This window comes from Falco cherrug, chromosome 5 (assembly GCF_023634085.1).
Source record: "Falco cherrug isolate bFalChe1 chromosome 5, bFalChe1.pri, whole genome shotgun sequence".
NCBI lineage: Eukaryota > Metazoa > Chordata > Aves > Falconiformes > Falconidae > Falco > Falco cherrug.
The window spans coordinates 44,867,637-44,888,254 of record NC_073701.1 but is presented as its reverse complement, the minus strand read 5'-3'; the positions used below and the strand labels follow the sequence as shown (position 1 = coordinate 44,888,254).

Sequence of the window (20,618 nt, the reverse complement as noted above, 5' to 3'; positions counted from 1 at the left end):
TTGTTCCTTGCATGACCTTGGCATTGCTACAAGCTGTGCTTGCCTTAACTGTTTTAAAGCAGACAAGTTAATCAAAATAACCTCCAAATGCATTTTATTCTAGATAAACCCATACAAACACCAACATTTGTCATTTGCACTTTTTTTAAACCATTCATTTTAAACAACAGATTAACTTCTGTACAACAGGAATTACTTTACACATTAGTAAGATTTGACTTCAAACTAGATGACTGCAAAATAATGCTCTGTAAGCTAGTGTTAGAAAATATGCTGTTTGCCATAGCAGTTTGCCTGTAAACATATGAAAATAAGTTAAAGAGAAGTTTGCTTTCAGTTCAGAGGATGCGATTAGAATTGTTGGGTTGCCATAATTAATACAGCTTTAGTCAGAGGTTGTTTTTTTGGTCCGTGTAAACAGTGCATTGCAGATGTAGAAGATGTGCCAATGTTTTGTGTGCTGACTCAAACCTACCAAAAGAGCCACAATCACTTAATTATACTTCACATCACTTTGTGAGATCCACTTGATGGGTTACGAAGTCTCAGCATGACTTTAAATGGTTTACTAACAGAGTGACGCTGTTTAGGAGGCTTGAATAAAAGGCAATAATCCTATTCCAGGCTGTAGGCTAAAGCTACGGGGCCTGCTTCAACACATACTTAATCTCTAGAAATAATTAAAGCTATTGTAGCAAACAAGCAGTAGTACAAATACAGAATAGGACTGATTTTTGTTTCCTCATCATATAAACACATATAGTGAAGTTCACAGGATCCGACCCACGCAAACAGATTATATTTTACAGCTTTTCAAGCAGAAATGTTGGTGGTTTTGGTTTTTTCTGCCTGTACAGAAAGTTACTGTTGAACAAAACTATCACAGTTAATTCAAATGCACTGCCAGCAAACACCTGGAATGGAACAGAACTGCTGAGACAGCTGTCTAGCTGGAAAATCTGCTCATGCCCCTCCTTTAATTACTGTGCTTTTTTTATTTATTTGATGCTGCTTCAAAACGTTGGGTTAGGAAGGATAAAAACTGAGCCCTTAAGGTACGTGTATGCTAAGCTTAAGTGCTACTCAAGCCATGGTCCACTTCTTCAGGACAGAGGGCAAGATAGGTTAGGGTTGGGGTGGGACTTTTTCTCCAATTAAAATTAAACTTATCAAAATATATTGTGCCAGGCAGAGAAGAGAACTGCTGAAAGTACTGCAACACTGTAGTGCAGTTTCCTGAACAAAGCCATACATTCCATCAAGTATAAAGTGTAAACTTAATAGCGAGTGTAAGCCTTAAATTTAAAAAAAAAAAAAAAAAAAAAAAAAGCAAGCCATCACAGTATGTGTTGGTGGCTGCCCTCTCTGATACGCAAGAGGTACAACTTGTGCAATCGCAGGGTAGGGAGGGGGCAGACCAGTAGGCAACGTGTTTTTGTGTTTGCTTTCATCCACGTTAACAGCCGGCCTTGCTTCTGCCAAAGCATGGTCAGCGACGTGCTCCGGAGTTGTGCCTGGTACCAGCTGCTGGTGGCCTCTGCCACTGAAGCAGCCGGCTTTAGAGCCGTTGTGCTGCAGCCTTTGGGCTCCTCCAAAGCAGCAGCATGTGACAATAAATGACTGGTTCGCTCCGCTGCTCGGGAGCCCCACACGTAGGTGTCCCCGGCTGGTCACAGCCCAGCCCAGGCTTTCTGTACTGAACTTGGGCCATCTGCACTGTTCGCAGCCCATGGCGCACTCGCCCCTGCCAAGGCAGCGACAGCTCTTCCCGCTCCCGTGGGCCACCGCGCTACGCCACTCACCTCCAGGGGTGGACCCCTCTGGAAACACGTGGAAACGTCTGTCTCATCGGCGCCTTCCCTCCATCCAGGGACGGGTGGAGGCCTGCCCAGGTGCCTCTGCGCGACCGGAGCAGACTCCACAGCAACACAACACTTGGGCTTTGCAGTGGGTGCTAGAGCTAGAGCCACGGCTGCCGCTCCACGGCCTCGCACGGCAGCCCCATCTCAGCAGCATGGCCACACACCCGCCCTCCAGCTGGGCTGACTTTAGCCACCGCAGCAACTGTAATGGCCACCCTCCTTTTGAAATGCCCACGCCCCGCAAACCCACCCCCCCAGCAGGACCACGGCAGGCAGCTACCCCCTCCCCATCCGGCCCTAGCTGTCACGTTTGCATCAGTTTCTCAGACAGTCGGAGATTACACCGGCCCTGCTGTTCCTACGTATTATTAACCTAACCCTCTTTTGACAAAGTCTTTGCGCAGATCAACCTGAAAAAAAAATATGCTGGCTTCAGAGTTGGGAGGCCCTTGTATACAGATGGCAAGACCTGCCAGGACTGCCAGCACTGACCCATGGGCTGACCACGCACCTGAGGACAGGTCTGTGCACCGAAGTGCAGCCATCGTCAACTGCTTCATCAAATCAGGGTGTCCCCACACACTGCAGCTGCACGGAGATTTCACCTGTGAAGCTGCTCACGGGTGTTTCACAGCTTATTTAAGGATGGAACGGTAGCAATGTAAACACAGACTGATGCCCGTCTAGTGCCTTTCCCCAAAAGCCTCTCCCTTGCTCAGTGGCTGGCTTTGCTTTGCATGTGGAATTTCTAACCTAAGAAAGGTAAGTACGTCCTGCCATGCGGCATCTGCCTTCAAACCTCAAACCCACTTTTTCTGCTAAACAAACACACTTGTCCTAAGTGTTGCTTTGGTGCTGTTGTTTTGTTGGGTTTTTTTCTTTTTTCTCCAAACAGGAACCAGTGTACATTTGTCTGGAAGGAAGGAAACTGCAGCTGACCCGTATTCTGAAGCCGGAGCTCATCCTTACAGTTTGGAAGTATGTGGCAAAACATCAGCTTTCTCTCTTAAAAAAAAAAAAAGAGGCAGGCAACTTACAAGTTCACACAGGCAGCTCTGAACTTGCAGTGTGTTTTGCACATCTCCTATGAGCTTGGTTTTAAGTAAGCAGAAAGCTTACTTAGGCTGTATTTTTAAACCAAAAGGTATGTGTGTTCAAGTACCTAAAAATGCTGGTCCTGCCAACGCTAGACTCGCTTTCGCATTCACATGCCCATGTTTGAATATGTAACCCTGCCCGTACTTCAGTCCCAAACGCAGACATAAATTGGAATGGTCAGAGTGGAGAAGTGTCCAAATGTTTCAAACCCTGTAAATACAGTCAGTCAAAACAGTTCTGGGAGCAGTAGCACTTTTTTAAAATCCCCCACAGTGATGCTGTGAGCCAGTGCTCTGCTCAAAGCCATTTGCATTTTTTCTTTTCATCAAATAAGGCTTTTACTTGCTGGAGCTGTTTCTGGACTTCTTCAAACCCCCGTTCTCGCTCGAGTTTGCTGACAATCTGTTAACAATTAGCAAAAAAAAAAAGAAATTTTTTTAGTGCTTATTTTACTCGCTGTTTTTTAAAGCCTGCTCTTCTGCATTCCAACAACTACTGGCAGAAAAATCCATCTGAATGCCTGCCTATATGTAAACATTCTTTTCTGACTTCAACACTCTATTTTGGTAGTTTTCCTTTTAAGTCATTGTGATTACAGGATTTGATACGCTTCCACAAAAGAATGACAGAGCCAAGCAAAAAACCCAAAACAAATCCAACACATGTTCATCTCTTGAAGTGTGAGGCAAGGCCAGTGCTCCGGTTTCACCCTAGAGCAGACTTGCAAACCATATTTATTTCTCTTCCTCTGCTCTATAAACCGAGGGCAGTAAACTGCCTCTCTTCCTCTAACTGGCCCACTTGGCACCAGCCCAGGCGATAGCAAGGCGCACTGCTGCTGTCTGAAAACTCTGCTGGCAACTCTACAAAGCGACTGAGGTCTCAGCAAACAATGAATGAGGTTTAGCCGCTCCCAGTCCAAAGCCGGAGGGGAAGGGCACAGGGAGGGTTTCCTTCTAAGGATGGGGTGAGTTTAGCCAGTACTAGCTTCAAAAACGCAAAAATGGGCACTAAGATTAGAAAGTATTCTGAAGTCTCCTCTATCAACAACTTTAATGAGCTTAATACAGTGTAGTGCCATTCTGAGGATCATCCCAAGCTTCTTTTAAGAGGGAAAGATTTGCTGCTGCACCCAGATGATTTGAGACGTTAAGAGATCAGAACCGGTAAGCTAGCTAACAGGTGACTGAGAGCTGGATGATTACAGCCAGTGCTGATGCTGTGCTGCCGGGGATGAAAGAGAGAAAGGTCTGGTTGCTGGGAGACCCAGACAACCTGCTGGAAGTGGTAACGAGACCTTCAGGCAACACACCCCAGCTCGGCTCTTATCTGCCTCCCTGCGCAGTCACACGCAGCCTCTGTTAAGGATGCTGAGCAAAACGGAGCGGAGAATCCTATCGTGCAAAGTGGAGGGCAGGGATTTTCTTACAAAGCAGCTTAGAGGTAGCCTGTGACTAAGTGCTTTCAGTTGAGAAAAGATTTCTTTTGCTAGCAATAGCAGGGACCAGAAGCTATAGCTTTTTCTCTTTAAGAGAAAGACTATGAAAGCAGAGCGTAAGAGGGCTATGATGGGAAGGGAGCAGACGCCTCTTGCTGTAAGGCTGAGTGTGCTCTGCCGAGGTGTTTGTACCGACTGTTAAATCGAGACCCCCGGTGCTACAGTCTAATCTGATTTCTGAATCTCCAGGGAAATGGAGCGTGTGCACAGGAGTTGCGACAGGCGTTAGCAGATACTCTGCAAACACAGTAAAACAAGAAATCTGGACTATATAGGAACTTCCTCAAAACTGCAAGGGAGGATTTTATTGCTACTGTTCTGTGAAATCCAGTGGTGACAGTAAAGGTGCATTTACTTCGGCCTGTGACCCCTCTTGAGAGGTGGGGCTCCAACTGCCCGGGGGGCTACACTGCTCTGCCACCCCCCTCCCCCCCTCCCCAGCTCAGCAGGAGGAGCAGCCTCAGCTGCATCACCCAGGGGCCGTCCCTGGGGCGGCACCCGCTAAGTCACCCGTCAGGCCAGCCCTTGGTTACTTCCAAGTCAAGGCCAGCTTCCAAGCCTGAGGTAGCAAGGTAACATTCAGGGATTAAGCAGGAATAGCAGACACGCTTACCTCATCATAGTATTTCACTACGTATCTGTAGATTTCAATCAAGGCCACTTTCTCATTAAATTCATTTTCATGTTTCTAAACCAGAAAAAGGTTCTAGTCAGATAGTTCTCCTTTTTAAAAAACTTAACATACAAGAAAATGAAGTTGCCGCTTCTCAACCATACCTTAGATTCCTGAGTTAGAAATTCTTCAACCTCTGAAGTGGTCAGCGGAGGCAGATCCCTGATGGCTTTATAGTATGCTTTCACCTCCTTCTTGTAGAGTGGAATGTCCTTAGCGTAGAGAAGTTTATTTGTTGGTGCTTCCTTAAAAGAAAGTATTTGAAGCCTTGTCAATTTTCACAGCACAGATTTCCTAACGTTCCACCTCCACATAGTTAATTGCATCTAATTGTGTCTGTTCTCTTTGTGACTCATTCCTCTTTGTGGTGGTTATACGCAAGGAATTAAGGTTATGAAATAAAGATGAAGAACAGATGCAGGACCTCAGTAACAGCGCATTGTGTTTCACGACAGTTGCCACGTAATTATTTCTATTGGCATCAGGAGCAATGAACATTTGTCCCTTAGACGTATTTTTCTTTCTCGCTTCCCCCTCACTGCTGCCCAGGCCTGAAAGATGGTGAAAGCTGAACCAAAGGGCTTGAGGCTGGTACCCTGTTTACGCACAGTATACAGCAGTGCTGTGGAAAGGTCCCCAGGGTAATGTGCCAGAGAGCCTTGCTAGATCCTGTCCTGGCAGGGGTTTCCCTAAAACTCTCCGGTCCCTACTACTCCTTTTGCTCAGGGGTTCGAGTGCGTGCAGAACTGACCGCCAGGCATGCACAGCCAAAGGGATGTATTTTTTTTCCCCAGGACTTCAAGAACCCAGGTCAGCACTGACCTACCAGGCAGCTTTAGGCTTATCTGTGGAAATAAACTGCTGATGTTTGTTTGGCAGGAGCCGAAGCCCCACCTGGAAACCATGTTTTCAGAACGTAAAAGTGGGGGCTGGTAGTTTCCTGTCACTGCTCTAGTTTAAAGTCTGGGGAATAAATGACATCACCACGTGACATCTTGTCACTACTGTTTCCACTGTGCAATGAGATTATTTAAATGTTTGTTTTCTAAGTGGCTAAAGAATGTTTTAAGATAAAAGGCTAACAATCATGAAAGTAAATAGATTTTAGTACTAAAAGGCCACAAGATATTTACTGCACTGAAAACCTTTATCACATTTCAGCATCCCTTTTCAAATGGCTAATGGAAGCCGTAGTATCAACAGTACTTCAGAACAGATGTTAAGCACAGAAACCTGACAGACCATGCTCATTTGCAGTTTTCCCATCAAGTTATGTGATTAGTCTGAATTCATGACACTTCACTCCTAAAATTAGATAAATAAATATTTTTCATTTACCTGCAACAGATAAGCAGTTGGTTCAGATCACACAGGAAATTAGTCTATTTTTTTTTAGGCTAAAAAACGACTAGCCTTTTTTTCTTGGTAGCGTGAGCCTGAACAAATGCTTCCTGCTTTGGTCCAAAGAAAAGGAAAATATCCTTGGGGAAAAATGAAGTATTTCTGCTCCCCAGAGTCCTGGACACTATACTACAGAGCTTTTGAATGTAACGTTTCTGGACTTGTTACTCCAACAAATAATTTTGCATATAAAAAGAGAGCAGCTAGTACATCTGAAAGGAACTGTTTCAAACTTTAAAGCTCTTTCAAGTATTCTTACAGCTCCCAGTAGCTTACCGTGTGTGTTTTCTGCACACTGGTGTACGGCAGACAAAATTTGGACTACTTACCAAATAATGCTAATATTTTTAAGACCTGTGTTCAAAAATCCTTTAAACCTTCATTAAAATCTTACAATTTCCACCCTCTCCCACACGTTCTACAAACACACTGTGCAGAGACTAACTGCAGAGAGGACAAGCAGCAGTTAACTATACAGCTTTTCAGCAGCTGTATCTGTCTCCTCCAGTGAATTCTTCAAAGTCTCGTGAGACAGAGCAACAAGGAATGGAAACCCAGCTTAATTAGGCCACTGACAGTTTTGCCCCCGATGTCAGCAGATCCAGGACTCCATCCCCTAAATCATTACAGAGTTGAAAAAGACATGGTTTGAGAAGTGCGGAAAAAACTGGAAGGGCAGCATACCTTCCCCAGAGTCTGTTCTGCTAGAGAAAAGGCATCCATGAAAGCTTGTGCGATTACAGACAAACAGCCATCTATATGCGAAGTCTTCTTAATATCAAAGACAAACTGGGGATTCTTCAGTATGTTCACCCAGAAGCGAAGAGGAAGACTAGACAGAGAAACAACAAGCATCTTTAAAATTAACAACTCGGGTAGCACAACTGCCTTAAAATGGTAGTTTAATTACACTGCACTCACGGAAAGAAGCACATTTCTGGCTGTTAAAAAAGGGATCAGGGAACAAAGGCTACAGAGCAAACGCATCACTCGGTCACCCTTCCATCTTCGAATAATGTCACAACCTGCAGGTACTTCTGTCTGAGTGAGAAGTCACCATGCAGACTTACAAGTCCTGGAAGCTATGGTGGTTTGTATCAGTATCCAATCACAATATACTAGTTACTGGGATCCACAGAGCCAAACCCAGACCTGCCAAAATCTCAATTCTTCTGACGGCAGGTGACCTGTTCCATCTTTGCAACTACCCTTTCAGAGAGTGCACGCACTCCTGTGCATATCGTATGGGCATACCTGTTGGTTTTCCATATGTGAACCACGTCAGGGTCAGTAATTTTTTTGCTCTCAGCCTGGGCGTCCAGAAAGTCAAAAAAGTACTTGATGGCAACAGGTGCTTTATTGTTGGGTAAACTCCAAATGCTCCTGAAGAGCTTTTCAACAACCGAATGAATTGCAACCTGAAAAGTAAGAAAATGAACCACGCTATTTTTGCACAAGAATAGTGCTTTTTCTCTCAGAGAGCTGAGCAAGGCAATCATGCACCGAAACTACAATACACTTGTGGCAAACATCTAGGCCATAGGTTATTGGCAAACAAGACAGTCAATAGTAAAACTGAAACTACAAATGCACCATAATGATCTGCTTTCAAATGTCACATGGCCTATCACTTTACCAACAGAAGAATTGTGGTGAACTTTGTGATACATCGTAGGTGGAAGGAATCGCTCCTTTCAAACAAGACAATATCAACTCTTCAGATACTGTCAGCACTGTTGCTAAAGGCATTTGGAGCTTGGACTGGAAGCAAGAGGAAGGTGAGCAAAAGGAGTTTAAGCAGTTTTCTAGGGCACTGGTCTCCAGGGTGCTGTCTGCGACACATGTTGAACACAGGTGCTCATCAACACTTCACAGCCAAGTGACTGTGGCGCTTGATCTAGTTCTAGGATAACAGCTTTGGACGGCATATGAAGACACTAACATTAGAGAGAAGAACTGAAAACTGGGTATTTCTGATCCAGAAGTGAAACTACTTGGCTCATAAAAGCAAAGGCTTGGCTGCTGGTGGACTCACTGACATCACAGAGTATTCATAAGGGGAAGCAAACAAAGCAAAACTGTTTTGTGCTTTTTTTCTTCACGTCTGTTCTGAAGCTCAGTTCAACCCAATTTTCTCTCAACAAGAAGGACTTAAGTGTACCCCAGGGCCTCGGTGCACCACTGGCCAGTTCATTTCACGGGGCAAACTCTGCATCTGTGTCTCTGTGTGTGTATGGGTGAGAGAGAGAGCAAGGGAGAGACACGGCTCAATGCCATTTCCTTTAGTGCGCAGCGTATCACGGGTGGAATTTCGCAGCAAAGGGTATCACGGCACTGTTGTTCAGAGCACTATCCTGCTCTGGAGAAGATGATTAATTTAAAGCCCTGTAAAAGGACTGTTTCTTAAGAGTCTGATCTTTCCTTTTGTACTTCAGCCTTCCACCGTAAGTTACTGGTTTACTCCAGTAATTCCTAAGGGCTTATGTTAGTTTCCACAGCTAATGAGAGATGACCAGTCTTCATTCTCACTTTGGGCAGTGTCCCAAATTACTTCAGATGCTATCAACAATCTAACTAAATAATGACTGATAGATTTTTAAATTCAAGGTGGCCATAATCATCATCCCTTCAGGCCTCTTGCATCACACAGCTCTCTGTGTTGTGTACTAATTAATATTTTAAGAAATATGCTGTTGCAAAGAGTTTCATAACCCTTTTGAGTAAGTCAGAAACAAGATGGCATTACTGGAGGGAGTAGGAAGGACTTATTCCTAAGGAAAGTGCATTGTATAAATTGGGTAATTGTAGTAAAACTCCAAAAGACCTATTAAAATGAAAAAAAAAATTAAATGTTTTAAAATAAAATAAAATAAGACCTTGTTTTCAAAATTAATCTAGTTATTCTGGATGCTTAATTTGAGATCCTAAAAGATTATTTCATTTCATGGGCAGTATTTTATGAAACTCAGGCCTTGGAAGTGGTCTGTAAGCTGGGCAAAGTCTAGCAGAGAGTGAGAAGATCGTTGACTGAAAGCTGTCTCTCCAGAAGGGATCGTTCTCATTCTATGGGACTCAGTGGCAAAACTCGCTTTCTATAAGCTCAGTAACCCACCTTTATTCTTTAACCTGAGAAAAGAAGTCGTGCTTACTGAGGAGATAGAGAGATAGGAGATAGACAGATAGGAGATAGACAACTTTAAAACTCTAGCATTAGAAAACCTGAAATATGTCTGTCTTTGCAAATGGTCGTAATCCATACTTAGCACAGTGACTTTTTTTAGGCTACCTTTTTATTTAACATTGGATACACATGCGGGAAGTCTGCGTAATTTCTGCTTTCATTTCTATTTCTGTTCTGCCAGATTAGCCAAGCCTAACATCAGCCCTCCCCCCAACAAGGCTTTTACAGTGTACCTTAGTTGACAGAAGCTTTGTCAGGTACATTTCTTTCACTTTGAATTTTTGCTTTCCTTTGTGACCTCCTCCTTTCACATCCTTGTTTGCTTCAGAGTCTGGTAAAATCTGTCACGAAGGGATTAGAGAGATTACACAGATACAAATACAGCTCAGTACTAAATCTACCACTTAACAGTGTAATGACTGAACTCACCAAATGACAGTGTTCATCCGAGTAGTCCACATCTAAACAACAGAAAGGAGAGAGCAAAGAGGCATTAACGAAAGACATAGCTACAAGCTTGTGAATTCTGCTGGGCTCTGGGTTGTGCAGCAGGGTGCGTGCCCGCATGCCGAGGAAGCGGGCTGGCTGTCCTGCTTTCCTGCCTGTGGTGTGGGGGGAGCCTCTGAGAAACACACAGGTCATGTCTCCCCTCTCCAGTGCCAGCCTGTAGCTGGGACCACTAAGCTAGGGCATCATCACCTGCTGCTGGGGTAAGCTGGCTGCAGATTGAAGCTCCTCTGAAAGGAGGACAACAGACAGCAGGTGAGATGATTGCATTGGTTTAGTCTCTAACAGTACTCGGTGCAGGTGGGCTAAGGTCAGGCTTGAAAGCAGTGACTGAGAACAGACAACCCTGTTCTTGCTGAGGGCGAGAGCAGTGCCATCCCAGTGACTTGCACCTCAGGGATGCATCTCTCCTAACTCTAGATGTCGACTTTGACAGTGAGGACCACATGCTAGGAGTGTCTGTTTCTCCCCAGGGGCTACAGAAAGTCCACCTTCCCCAAGCCACCAGCTGGGATAGAGCAACCTGATTGCAGGGGTAGATGAGATTAACTGACCCCTCGTAAGCACCTTTTAATTCCTGACCTGCTGTTGAGACAGCCCAAAGAAAGCTTTCAGAAACACAGCCAAGAGAATAAAAAAAAATAAATCCCAAACTACACTTTTTTTGTTACGCCTGTGTCTGGACAGCACACTATGTCTGTGATGCACAGCACTGGGCACCAGAGCAAGGCATGTTCCCTGTGTTGGTCCCACCAGTCACTGCTTTGTGTCGCCCGGGCTTTCCTGCCTATGAGTCCGTATCTTTAAGCACTCATATGCCGAGGACTGTAAGTCCTTCTGTCCTTTCTTTCTCCTCCTAGGCCCACTATGCCTACCAGAGGCCCAGAGCCAGGGTAACACGGCTCTTCGTTTGGCTCAACCATATCAAAGTGCCAATTTGTCTGACCTCCTATTGACCAGGATACAACCTGTCACAGCTCAGCTCTCTGCATTCCCAGCTCATTCCCCACAAAAGGTTAAATAGGTTGCAGCTCCTTTGTTACCTGATCGGGTGTTTGCCTTCTTTTTAAAGACTTTTACGGTGGCTCCATTTGAAATCTGAAAGCAAAACCAAACATATCATGCTGAGACAAAAGTGTTTAGAATTCACAAACCCCTCAGTTTCATTTCTCCTGTCTTTAAGCCCGTGGTGGTGAAGGAGCACGCCAGCCCGCCTCATCCTCACCACGGCGTGCACGGCTGTCAGCCCACAGCCAGGGCTGGGCTTTCAGGCATGGGCAGCAGCTGTGGTTTGTTAGCCTTACCTGGAAAGGTGGGATGGCAGTTCTTCTGCAAACCAGTCTTTAAGACCTTTCCCTTTCTTTGATTTTTCTAGTTCAGCTCCTATTTGGACATTTTCATTTCCATGTACTGCTTTGTGCCGCTTCTTGCAACCCATCTTTCTACAGACTGCCCAGGCTGAGTTCCCTGGCTCCAGCGCGATAGGATCTTAGAGGAAGCTGAGGCAGGGAGGGGAAAACCAGGACGGTTTCTCTTCTGGCTGCCTTTCTTTGAGCTCAGTCCATTCCCCTCATGCCCTACAGCGGGGACATGTTGAGGGCCTAGCCTGGTGCTCCCAAGAACTATTTTCAAACTTAGCAAAATATTTACACCCTGTGAACTGTAAAGTCAAGATCCATATCTAGCTACCTTGGGATTTCTAGGAAAAAAACAACCCCCGCCTTCCCTGAATTTATAGTGCTGCCGGGGGATGGTAACTATTATCTTTAAAAGAAACTGGCAAGTCATGCTTTTATTGTCGAAGAGTAACTGAAAAAAGGTTCCCACTGAGAACTACACCACTGCTCTGCTGTCAAATGCTGGGTCTTGCCAAGTGCTAGTGTACTTCCCTCTATAATTACAAAAACAACTGGCCAGTTCTAGGAAGGGATCTCTGCCAAAATAATTTAAGTGTTTTTTAAACCTTGGCAGCCAGCCTGGTGTGAGAAACCAGTTTAAACATTAAGATACTCTATCAAAAGCTGTGTCTTGCGCCAAAGAAATCTGCACTTGCACTTGCTCCTGGAAAGTAAATGCGATCTATTTTATAAGTACGATTTTTTGCAGGGTTTCCATTTGTCATACAGTGTTCCAGAGCTCTTTCAGATAACACAGAGCACTTTAAAACCTACAAGTGGGAATACGCTCTAAGGCTAGCTTGTGAGGTGACACAGACAGTCCTCCTCCTTGGCCCTCAAGATAAGTAAACCGGAACAGCGCTACCCAGCAGCTGACACGCTCCCAGAGCAGTGTGGCTATACGCTGCCTCCGCTCCTTCTCCAAGAAGCAGGAGCACAGCTCCACGCTGGAATCTGTTGCCTCCTGTCCTGAGGGAGATGGGCAGAGCTCGGAGGCAGAACTGTGCTTCCTGCCAGGAACGGGAAGCATTGGTGCAGTGCAGTCATAATCCAAGCCCCCACTTCAGGTTTTATTTCTGGGACAAATTGTGCTTTTAGCACTGAGTGGAATACGCTTTCCCTGCTTTATCATTACTGCAGCAGCCATACCTCCTGTTTCTTTCATTATGATCCAATAACAATAAAAGTAAGCCCTTCTTTTTGTGTCCTGATGCCTAAACCGCTTTTCATGGTGGGCTGCTTCCACGGGCACCTCAAAACATCTTTACTTTGTCAGGTGCGTTATTGAGGGGCACAAACAGAGAGAGTGGAGATCTGTTCAGATCCACACAACATGGAGTACAAGCTACTTTGCAAAACATAAGACGTAGCAGAGTGGCTCTATGTATCTTTCCTGTTCTCCAGGCCTCCTGTCCTCCCTATAATCCAGTTCTTGGCAGTGAGCTCCCTGGATCACTCATTCAGATTTACCCTCTGGGGCTGTGCCTGATCCTGGAATATGCAATGCTGCTACAGGCTGAGAAATTGGAGATCTGTGACTGGACAGCAGACCTGAAAGCGGTTCTCTAGCTCTCTTCTTATGTGGGAACGAGGACATCATGATAACCAGCAACTTTCTTGTCAAGGCTTCTCATTATTCTCATGCAAACAATACTGCAGACCTCATAAAAAAATCACATCAATAACCCTACCAGGAGCAAAAAATTAGAGCAAAAGGAGCACACAAATCAGACACACATGAAAGTCTAGAAACAGCGACTTTTTTCACGTTCAGAAACACCACAAGAAATGCAAACATCCTCTACTTGTGCATTTTCAAAGCCAGTGTAGAAACTATGTCTGCTTTTTCAAGAATGACCGGGTCTTCTGGGACCTTTGCAACACAACCCTCATCCTCCAGTATCTTAAAAATATTTGATGGTGCTTCCCAGTTTCAAAAATCTGGTTACATTCTAGCATTTAAGGCTGGCAAACAGAAAGAAAAAATCAGGCTTGTCACGAAACTAGGCACTGTTGAAATGTAAGTTGGAATTCCTCAGGCAATGCTACTACCCTCACACTGTGTATGCAATGTTCCTTTTTCTTGCTAACTAGACACCTTTACACTCCTTTTTGCATTAATATGCATACAAGAAAATAAACTAGATATGCTAATGGCTGATACTTGCCACTAAGCCACAACCTAAAATGCCACTAAGCTTCTGCCTAAAAGGTCCATTTTTGTGTCAGAAAAAGCAAACTAAAATATCTGAGACAACCAGCACAATTTCCATAAGGCAGCTGCTAAGCTATAATTGGTGTAGTTACAGCTTTGCAAAAACAATTGAGCCTCCAATCTAACTTGCATCTGCCTGCAGAAACCTCAGACGAAAATAAGGGCTGGGACAATGATACCCAGGAATGACAGTGACCAACTGGAGCAGACTCGTTTGCCATGAGGTACGGCACCCAGGAGCCATGGCATGCCATGAGCTCAGGAAGTGCCAAAAGCTACCAGGTAAAATCAGGGAATTGGAATAGCTGCCTGCAGTAAAGAGAGTGGGTACTACGACGTTAGAGAGAAGTTCAAATACCTAATCGGACTCGAATCTCCATTGACCTTTGCTGCACAGACTCCGAGTGTAACACCGCAATGTCCTAATATGTACAAATCTTTACAAGTGGAGAGGGGGGAGTCCCACATTAATCTACAGATGATTCAAAAAAGGCACAGGAAAAGCTGTATTTGAGACACAGGGCATCGGGGTTCACTGCTGCCTCCCCAAGAGGTAAGGAGCGCAACAAACACCTACAGAAATCTGTAAAGTGACTCCAAATGAGCTTGGGCCAGATCTGAGCAGCTTTTTGTTCTGCCCAAGCTACTAACAGTCCTGCTAGGAGTCCTCGTTTCTCTCTGTGGATCGCACTGTATTTGCTTATGCAGACAACAATGTGTTCAGGGCTGGCTCAGGTTTCGCAGCACCATACTGCATTGCATGGCACAGACTACACTCATCAGCAAAACTTCTAAATAAATAAAAATAGATCATGATGTTAAGAGCCAGATTTTCAAATTCAACAACAAGGCATGAAGAAAGCTCACTGAAAGCACTCAGCATACTAACCTCATTTCCCAAATCCATCTGTAAGCATCAAAACGTGAGCTACCTTATCACCCGAGGCCAACCATCTGTTGCACGTTGTACCCCAGCCTCTCACCTTCTACTTTGACTACTGTCAGTGGAAACTCCTTAGACAGGCAATGCGACTTGCTATGCTTTTGCAACGTGCTACCCCCGGAAGGGCTCTTCGACCAGTTGCAGCCTTGTGTGTTTTGCAACAATGAACAAATTACTGCAACATTAAAAGTGACTGGTTTATAGCTGCAATTGGAAGTGGAGGGGAAAACTTACGGTACGAGTGGTGACAGTTGATGGAAGCAGAAACAGAGAGAAAAAGGGAAGGAGGCTGACACAGGAGGTCTGAAGAGAAGAGCGAGAGCAAACTCATCAGTCCTTTCTATTCTGACTCGCAATGAGCTTTCACAAATATCACTACTGCCTGTTCAGAAAATCAAAATATGAGGTGGGAAGAGATATAAACAATTGCTCATGGTGCAACAAAACCTCAGCAGCAGAGACTAGAAAAGACTCAAGGCAACATTCATAGCTGGAAATCAGATGCTGTTCTAACTGAAATGCTCAACAGAAACAACAGTTTACCTGGTATGCTTAAACCAAGCAACCCTGCAACAAGCAAACCTCTGAAAAGTAACAGAAAACATATGACTCATTGGCAAGTTGTGTGTCACACATTCCTTCCCTTCTGTTGATAATGCTCAGTGCTTTCTTCAAGGTTTTGGTCAATCAAGATACTTCTATGAGGACAGTATAGTCTTCTATAGACTTCTGGATTCATTAGTATGGCTCCTGTACTTACCTCATAATGACCAATGGTATTTAGCTTCCTTATCCCATCCTCCATCACCTCTGAGGAACCATCAATATCTAACAGTTCTCTTTGCTGCTCTTCAGACACAAGTTCTGCGATATGACAGCAACAGAAAACAATTACATCCCAACAGCATTCTTACTGTACAGATGTTTGTAAAGAAAAACAACACCTAATTATTTCTAGACCAGTGGCTCCCAACTGAGCTGTTTCTCTCTGTCCTTGTGCTAGGTCATATGAGAGTCATTTTGCACTCCCCACGCTACAGATTCTTTTTCTGAGGTGACAGTTTGGGTGGCTTCCACTACTGCAGGCTACTGGTGCTTCACTTTGTGTTGGAGTTCTTGGAGGTGCTTTCACCTAATCTAGCTATTCTGTTGCACGAGCGTGCCCGGGTGTTACGGCCACATTGAGACTAGAAGAAAGGTTCCACAAGCCACTTCTAAGAGATCACCAAAACGAGCTGCACGAGACTGACACAGTATTTGTGAAGGGTGGTCAGGCACTGGTAGTAGATATAAACATCAGATATAAAAGTAAATTATCACCACTTGCTGACATAGCGTCTGAGAAGGTGAGGAAATACCAGCATCTTAGGGGGCAAATCTGGGAGGTGACAAATACAAATACAAATAAAGTTTGTTAGATTTCTTACTGGATCACACGGGAAGTGGTATGGTGGCAACTACATGGTGGCTTTTATCTGACCCTGGGCCCCTGAAGACCTGAGAAGGAAAGGTGGCTCGACTCATCTGCTGGAATGGCCTTATTTACATGTGTAGATATTATAGGTATCTTTGTGATTCACATGCAAACTATTCTATAAACCTAATCTGGCTGTAAATAAACTATATTTGTGAGTTCTCCTGATCAAGTGAAATGTAGGCCTGTTGGAAGGAAGGGCGGTGGTAGAAGGGGTAGTAGATAGGGACTAAAGTACTTGGTAATCATGACACCTCATCTTACCCACTGACAAAATTTATCAACTGGCTGTACTTAGGTGGATGGGCCACCTTAACCCAGAAAAGAAACAAATAAATTATGTACATTCAATAAATATGTGTTTGTTAACTGCATGCTGAAGTCCTGGCAGAAGCACTATAGATACAGTTCCAGTGCTCTAACTGGTAGCATAAATGCTCTAGTATTTCCCTAAAATCCCTTATGTTCTTTCTTCTAGAACGTATCTTTCTTCTAGAAAGATAATGTTCTGCCTAATCACTGGAAAAAAAAGCAAAAAAAAAAGCAAAGCCAAAGGTAGGAATTCCTAACAAGAAAACCAGTGAATTCCAATAAACTATAATAGAGTGACACTCTCTTACCAAGACCAATTTCATCCAGCTGAAGACCATAGAGAAAGCCATTCTTATTAAGGAAAGCCTGAAGGCTCTTCTCCTTGGCTTGGCCTATGGTGTCGCAGTCCAGAACATTAACTTGGATAGTTTGACAGGCATCTCCACTCTCATTTTCTGGGATTTTTTCAAAGATAACGTTCACTGTCTGGGGAAAGAAACACATGTTATTCTGACTTACAGGGAATACCTGGCATGGGAAATTTACAAATTCCTGACAGCAAACCTGAGAGATTTTCAGCATATTTATTATTAAAGCAATTTCAAATAAAGATTATTTGAAGGAATTACACAATGAAGCATTCAGAAATCCTTGTGTCTGAAGAATCAAAGATATATAGCTATATATTTCCAAAAGTGTATTTTGTACTCTCTTTTTGTGCAAACCTATATAGCGAATTACTAAAAAAAGACAGGACACTAGGAAAAATTACAATGCATGTTCTAAAAAAAAAGCGCATCATTTATTTAAAATGAATGCCTTAAAAGCAAAACTGTAAGCGACTAGAGATCTGATAAGGTTGCTAAGTAAGTCGTCATGGTAAGCATGGCCGATTTTGAGTGGATAGGAAGTAGTGTTAAAATGCCTATTTACACCAGCAGATCATGCCGAATGCCTTATACCATACAAAAAAATACACCTCCCCTGGAGACGTCAGCGCCTGTCTGCATACAGCTGTGTCTCCAGAGGCAGCAGAGACAGGGCTGCTGCAGGAGCAGTGGAAAGCAAAAGCATGTTGCAGCAGACAGAATCCAAAGTGGTCCAGATCTGCACAGAAAAGCGTGATTTATTCTATCCGTTATTAATCCAGGTCAAACACCCATACAGCCTGTCCAGTCACAACACCCCTGCCCTTTAGCTCCCTCTTAGCTGGGGCACAACTCAGCTGCTAGGCTGCGCACAAGGTGAGTATGGGCTAGAGGGAGGTGCCAATGAGACTGGGTGACCATCTCCAGAGAATTTCAGTCAAGTCATATTTCTGGTCAGGTCAGGCAGATCAACTGCCAAAAGGCAGGGGAAAAGGGATGAGCACAGAATTGCTAGTGCTGAGAGATAACAGCAATCGCTTCCAGTGCCACAGCCTGCTCCATGCAGAGAAATCACTGTTCAGCTACACAGATACAGATGTTCTGCTGGGGATGTCTTGGGGCAGAATTAAAACAAGTGTTTCAGGTGCTGGCACTTTACTGTAAGTGGTGCAGGAAAATCTACATACTCAAACTGTTCTGGCTGTTGGACATCTCTGATATAATACATATCTTTTGATTGAAATGAGAGGACCGCAGGTGAGACTCAGTGAAGGAGTGACTGTGAAGAGAGGAAGCAACTAAAAATTTTTTCCCCCTGCTGTCACGTGAAGGAAAGAACTTCCGTCCAGGTCGCTGCAAGGACAACTTTTCCCTCTTCTTAGAAAAATGGGTAGCTATTATTTAATAACTACTATTTAATAACAAATGTATTTAATAGTTGTAGAATGCTGTTTTCTGCTTTATTACCCAGCAAGAATGGGAATTACGACACACTGGTGGTGAAAAAAAGTAGTTCAATGAGACATAATTTAACTTCACTGTTTCTACAGAAGCAAAAGGATTATTAAAAACAGGGTTGCAAGACTATGAAGATCAGGATTTAACAAAGGCTACAATATAACTGAAGTAACTGAGAATAACTTAATCAGGACACCAAGATGTTTAATTGTGAGGAAAATGAGTCCATGGAAAGGACAGACAGAACAGAAGAGGAGGATATGTGGGAATGGTGCCTACAGAAGGAGAAGCAGACTGAACGCCATGCCTCAGGTTGGGATTTCATGCAGAAAATTAGTAAAAAATATATTGGCACAGGAATGAGGGAGTCATGCTTGGTTAGGCCCACAGACCCGCTGAACAGACAGCAGTCCTGTCCTTGACTTTGACTGCCCTGAGGTCGTGGTCTTGTAGGATAAAAATATGGACAGGGACTAACTGTATTTTGACTTTGGAAAACTCATTTTAATCAGACTTTGTCTCTTGTAGTCTCCAGACTGATCTTTCTGGAGTAGCTAGTCACACTTTAACTAATGTTGATTTGTCTTTACATCCTTGGAAGCATCCCTTCCCTTAGTTGATCCTTTCCTCCTAACATTATTCCTACACTGCAATATGCACATTCCTGATTCCTTTATTTTCTCTTCCTTTCAGACCATCAGGAGAAACTGTCTTTTTCTCTGCTGCATTCCCTTTTCAGCACATGGTCTCACACGGATCACACATAAATGTGCAGACTCTTCAGTTATTAGCATGTGAGAGCTCTCCCATCCCTGCGCGCTCAACTCATTGCAGGATGACAGGACTGTAAAAAGAGAGCAGCAGTCCTTTATGTAGGTGGAATACAAGTAATTTATGGACTCCTTAATTGACAGTATCCACAAAGTGAGGATAATAACAACACTTTACGACTCAAAGGTGGTCAGATGGGAAGAAATATTGAAATGCATAAAAATCTAAACCAAGAGAGCCAGACAGTTTTGCTGATATGATTTCCTGCAGAAGTTAATCTTAAGTGATGAAGCAATTGATGGGGAGCTAGGAAAGCCAATTATTATTAAGTCTTCCCTCTGCAGCTGAAGTCCTCATAAATCAGATTCAACCTGTCTGACAGCACGATCCCTGGCTTTAGAAACCATTAATCAGAATCTGACAGTCACAATCACTGCATTTAGACACAAAGCGTAGAACTGGAAAAAGGATCAGAAAGGACTGTAAAATTATGAAAGCCCTTTTATGATCAGCTCTGAAGGTCAGAAAACATTTAAGAGAAATCACAGGAGAATACACGGAAGGCACAAAGAAACATTATCAGGCCCCTTTTCTAAGCTTTCTCACTTTACAAAGTAAACAGAAATACAAGTTAACTTAGGGAAAGATTCAGGAGAAAATTACAGGACATGGTTCAGCCTAGTAATGTCTAGAGTTGAGACTTTGTGCACTAGATACTAGTGATTAGCAACACAAAGTCACAGTGCTCTTCAGCAAAGGCTTAACAAAGGTTGCAAGAATTGTTAAAGGCTACTGAAGGAGAACAAGGCAAGCACCTGCAACTACTTGTATAGGAACTAGTTTGGTACCTAGCTAAAAGAAAGGAACAAATTTTAAAAACATTTTTTTTGCACTCATGCAGTGACAGAAATAATGACATTTGAAGACAATGTTTATAGATGATTCTTCAGTTTTGCAGTTTTCTTGAAAATGAATTTCCAACAATGAATTACTTAGTAAAGCTATGAATAACCATAGCAGATAAATGTCATGTGGTTTAACAAGTAAATGTGATAATGCCGTATTTTCTTAGAAGTAAAGAAAAATCATCTGGGATATTCAAGGGTTCTTACTCATTACTCTGTTCTCTATTCAGCTATGCATCTGAACAAAGTGTATTTCCATTTAACACACTGACTGAAAAAACAAGAAAAACTTTTGACTGCTAGAACTTAAGAGAATTTATGTAAAGGAGACAGCACCATGATGTACAGCGCAACAAAACTGCCTTAGACCTACACTCCTGTCACCCAGACTATGAAATACAACAAACAGGAAAAAACATGGTGATTGTATGATCCTTCTGTGGCAGCCAGAACAGTTACCCATGAAGAGGTTATAGAACAGCTAACAAATTGGCACCAAAAATGTTACAGGAGTTAAATTTAGGCTAGATGGGCACTATGCAAAGCAAGGGTTCT

At 43.6% G+C, this 20,618-nt stretch overlaps 1 protein-coding gene across 1 annotated transcript in view; it reads right to left on the bottom strand.

Annotated features, from left to right (window-relative positions):
- Positions 1-77: 77 nt before the first annotated feature.
- Positions 78-20,618, bottom strand: part of PLXNC1 (plexin C1) — a 72,379-nt gene continuing 51,838 nt past the window's right edge. The window contains exons 22-31 of the mRNA XM_027815381.2: positions 16,870-17,047; positions 15,536-15,639; positions 11,264-11,318; positions 10,143-10,174; positions 9,947-10,054; positions 7,787-7,950; positions 7,217-7,364; positions 5,236-5,376; positions 5,072-5,146; positions 78-3,362 (exon numbers count right to left, since the gene is read on the bottom strand). Of these exons, the coding sequence (XP_027671182.2) occupies positions 3,258-3,362; positions 5,072-5,146; positions 5,236-5,376; positions 7,217-7,364; positions 7,787-7,950; positions 9,947-10,054; positions 10,143-10,174; positions 11,264-11,318; positions 15,536-15,639; positions 16,870-17,047 (1,110 nt within the window). The 3' untranslated portion in view covers positions 78-3,257. The remainder of the gene's footprint in view (positions 3,363-5,071; positions 5,147-5,235; positions 5,377-7,216; positions 7,365-7,786; positions 7,951-9,946; positions 10,055-10,142; positions 10,175-11,263; positions 11,319-15,535; positions 15,640-16,869; positions 17,048-20,618) is intronic.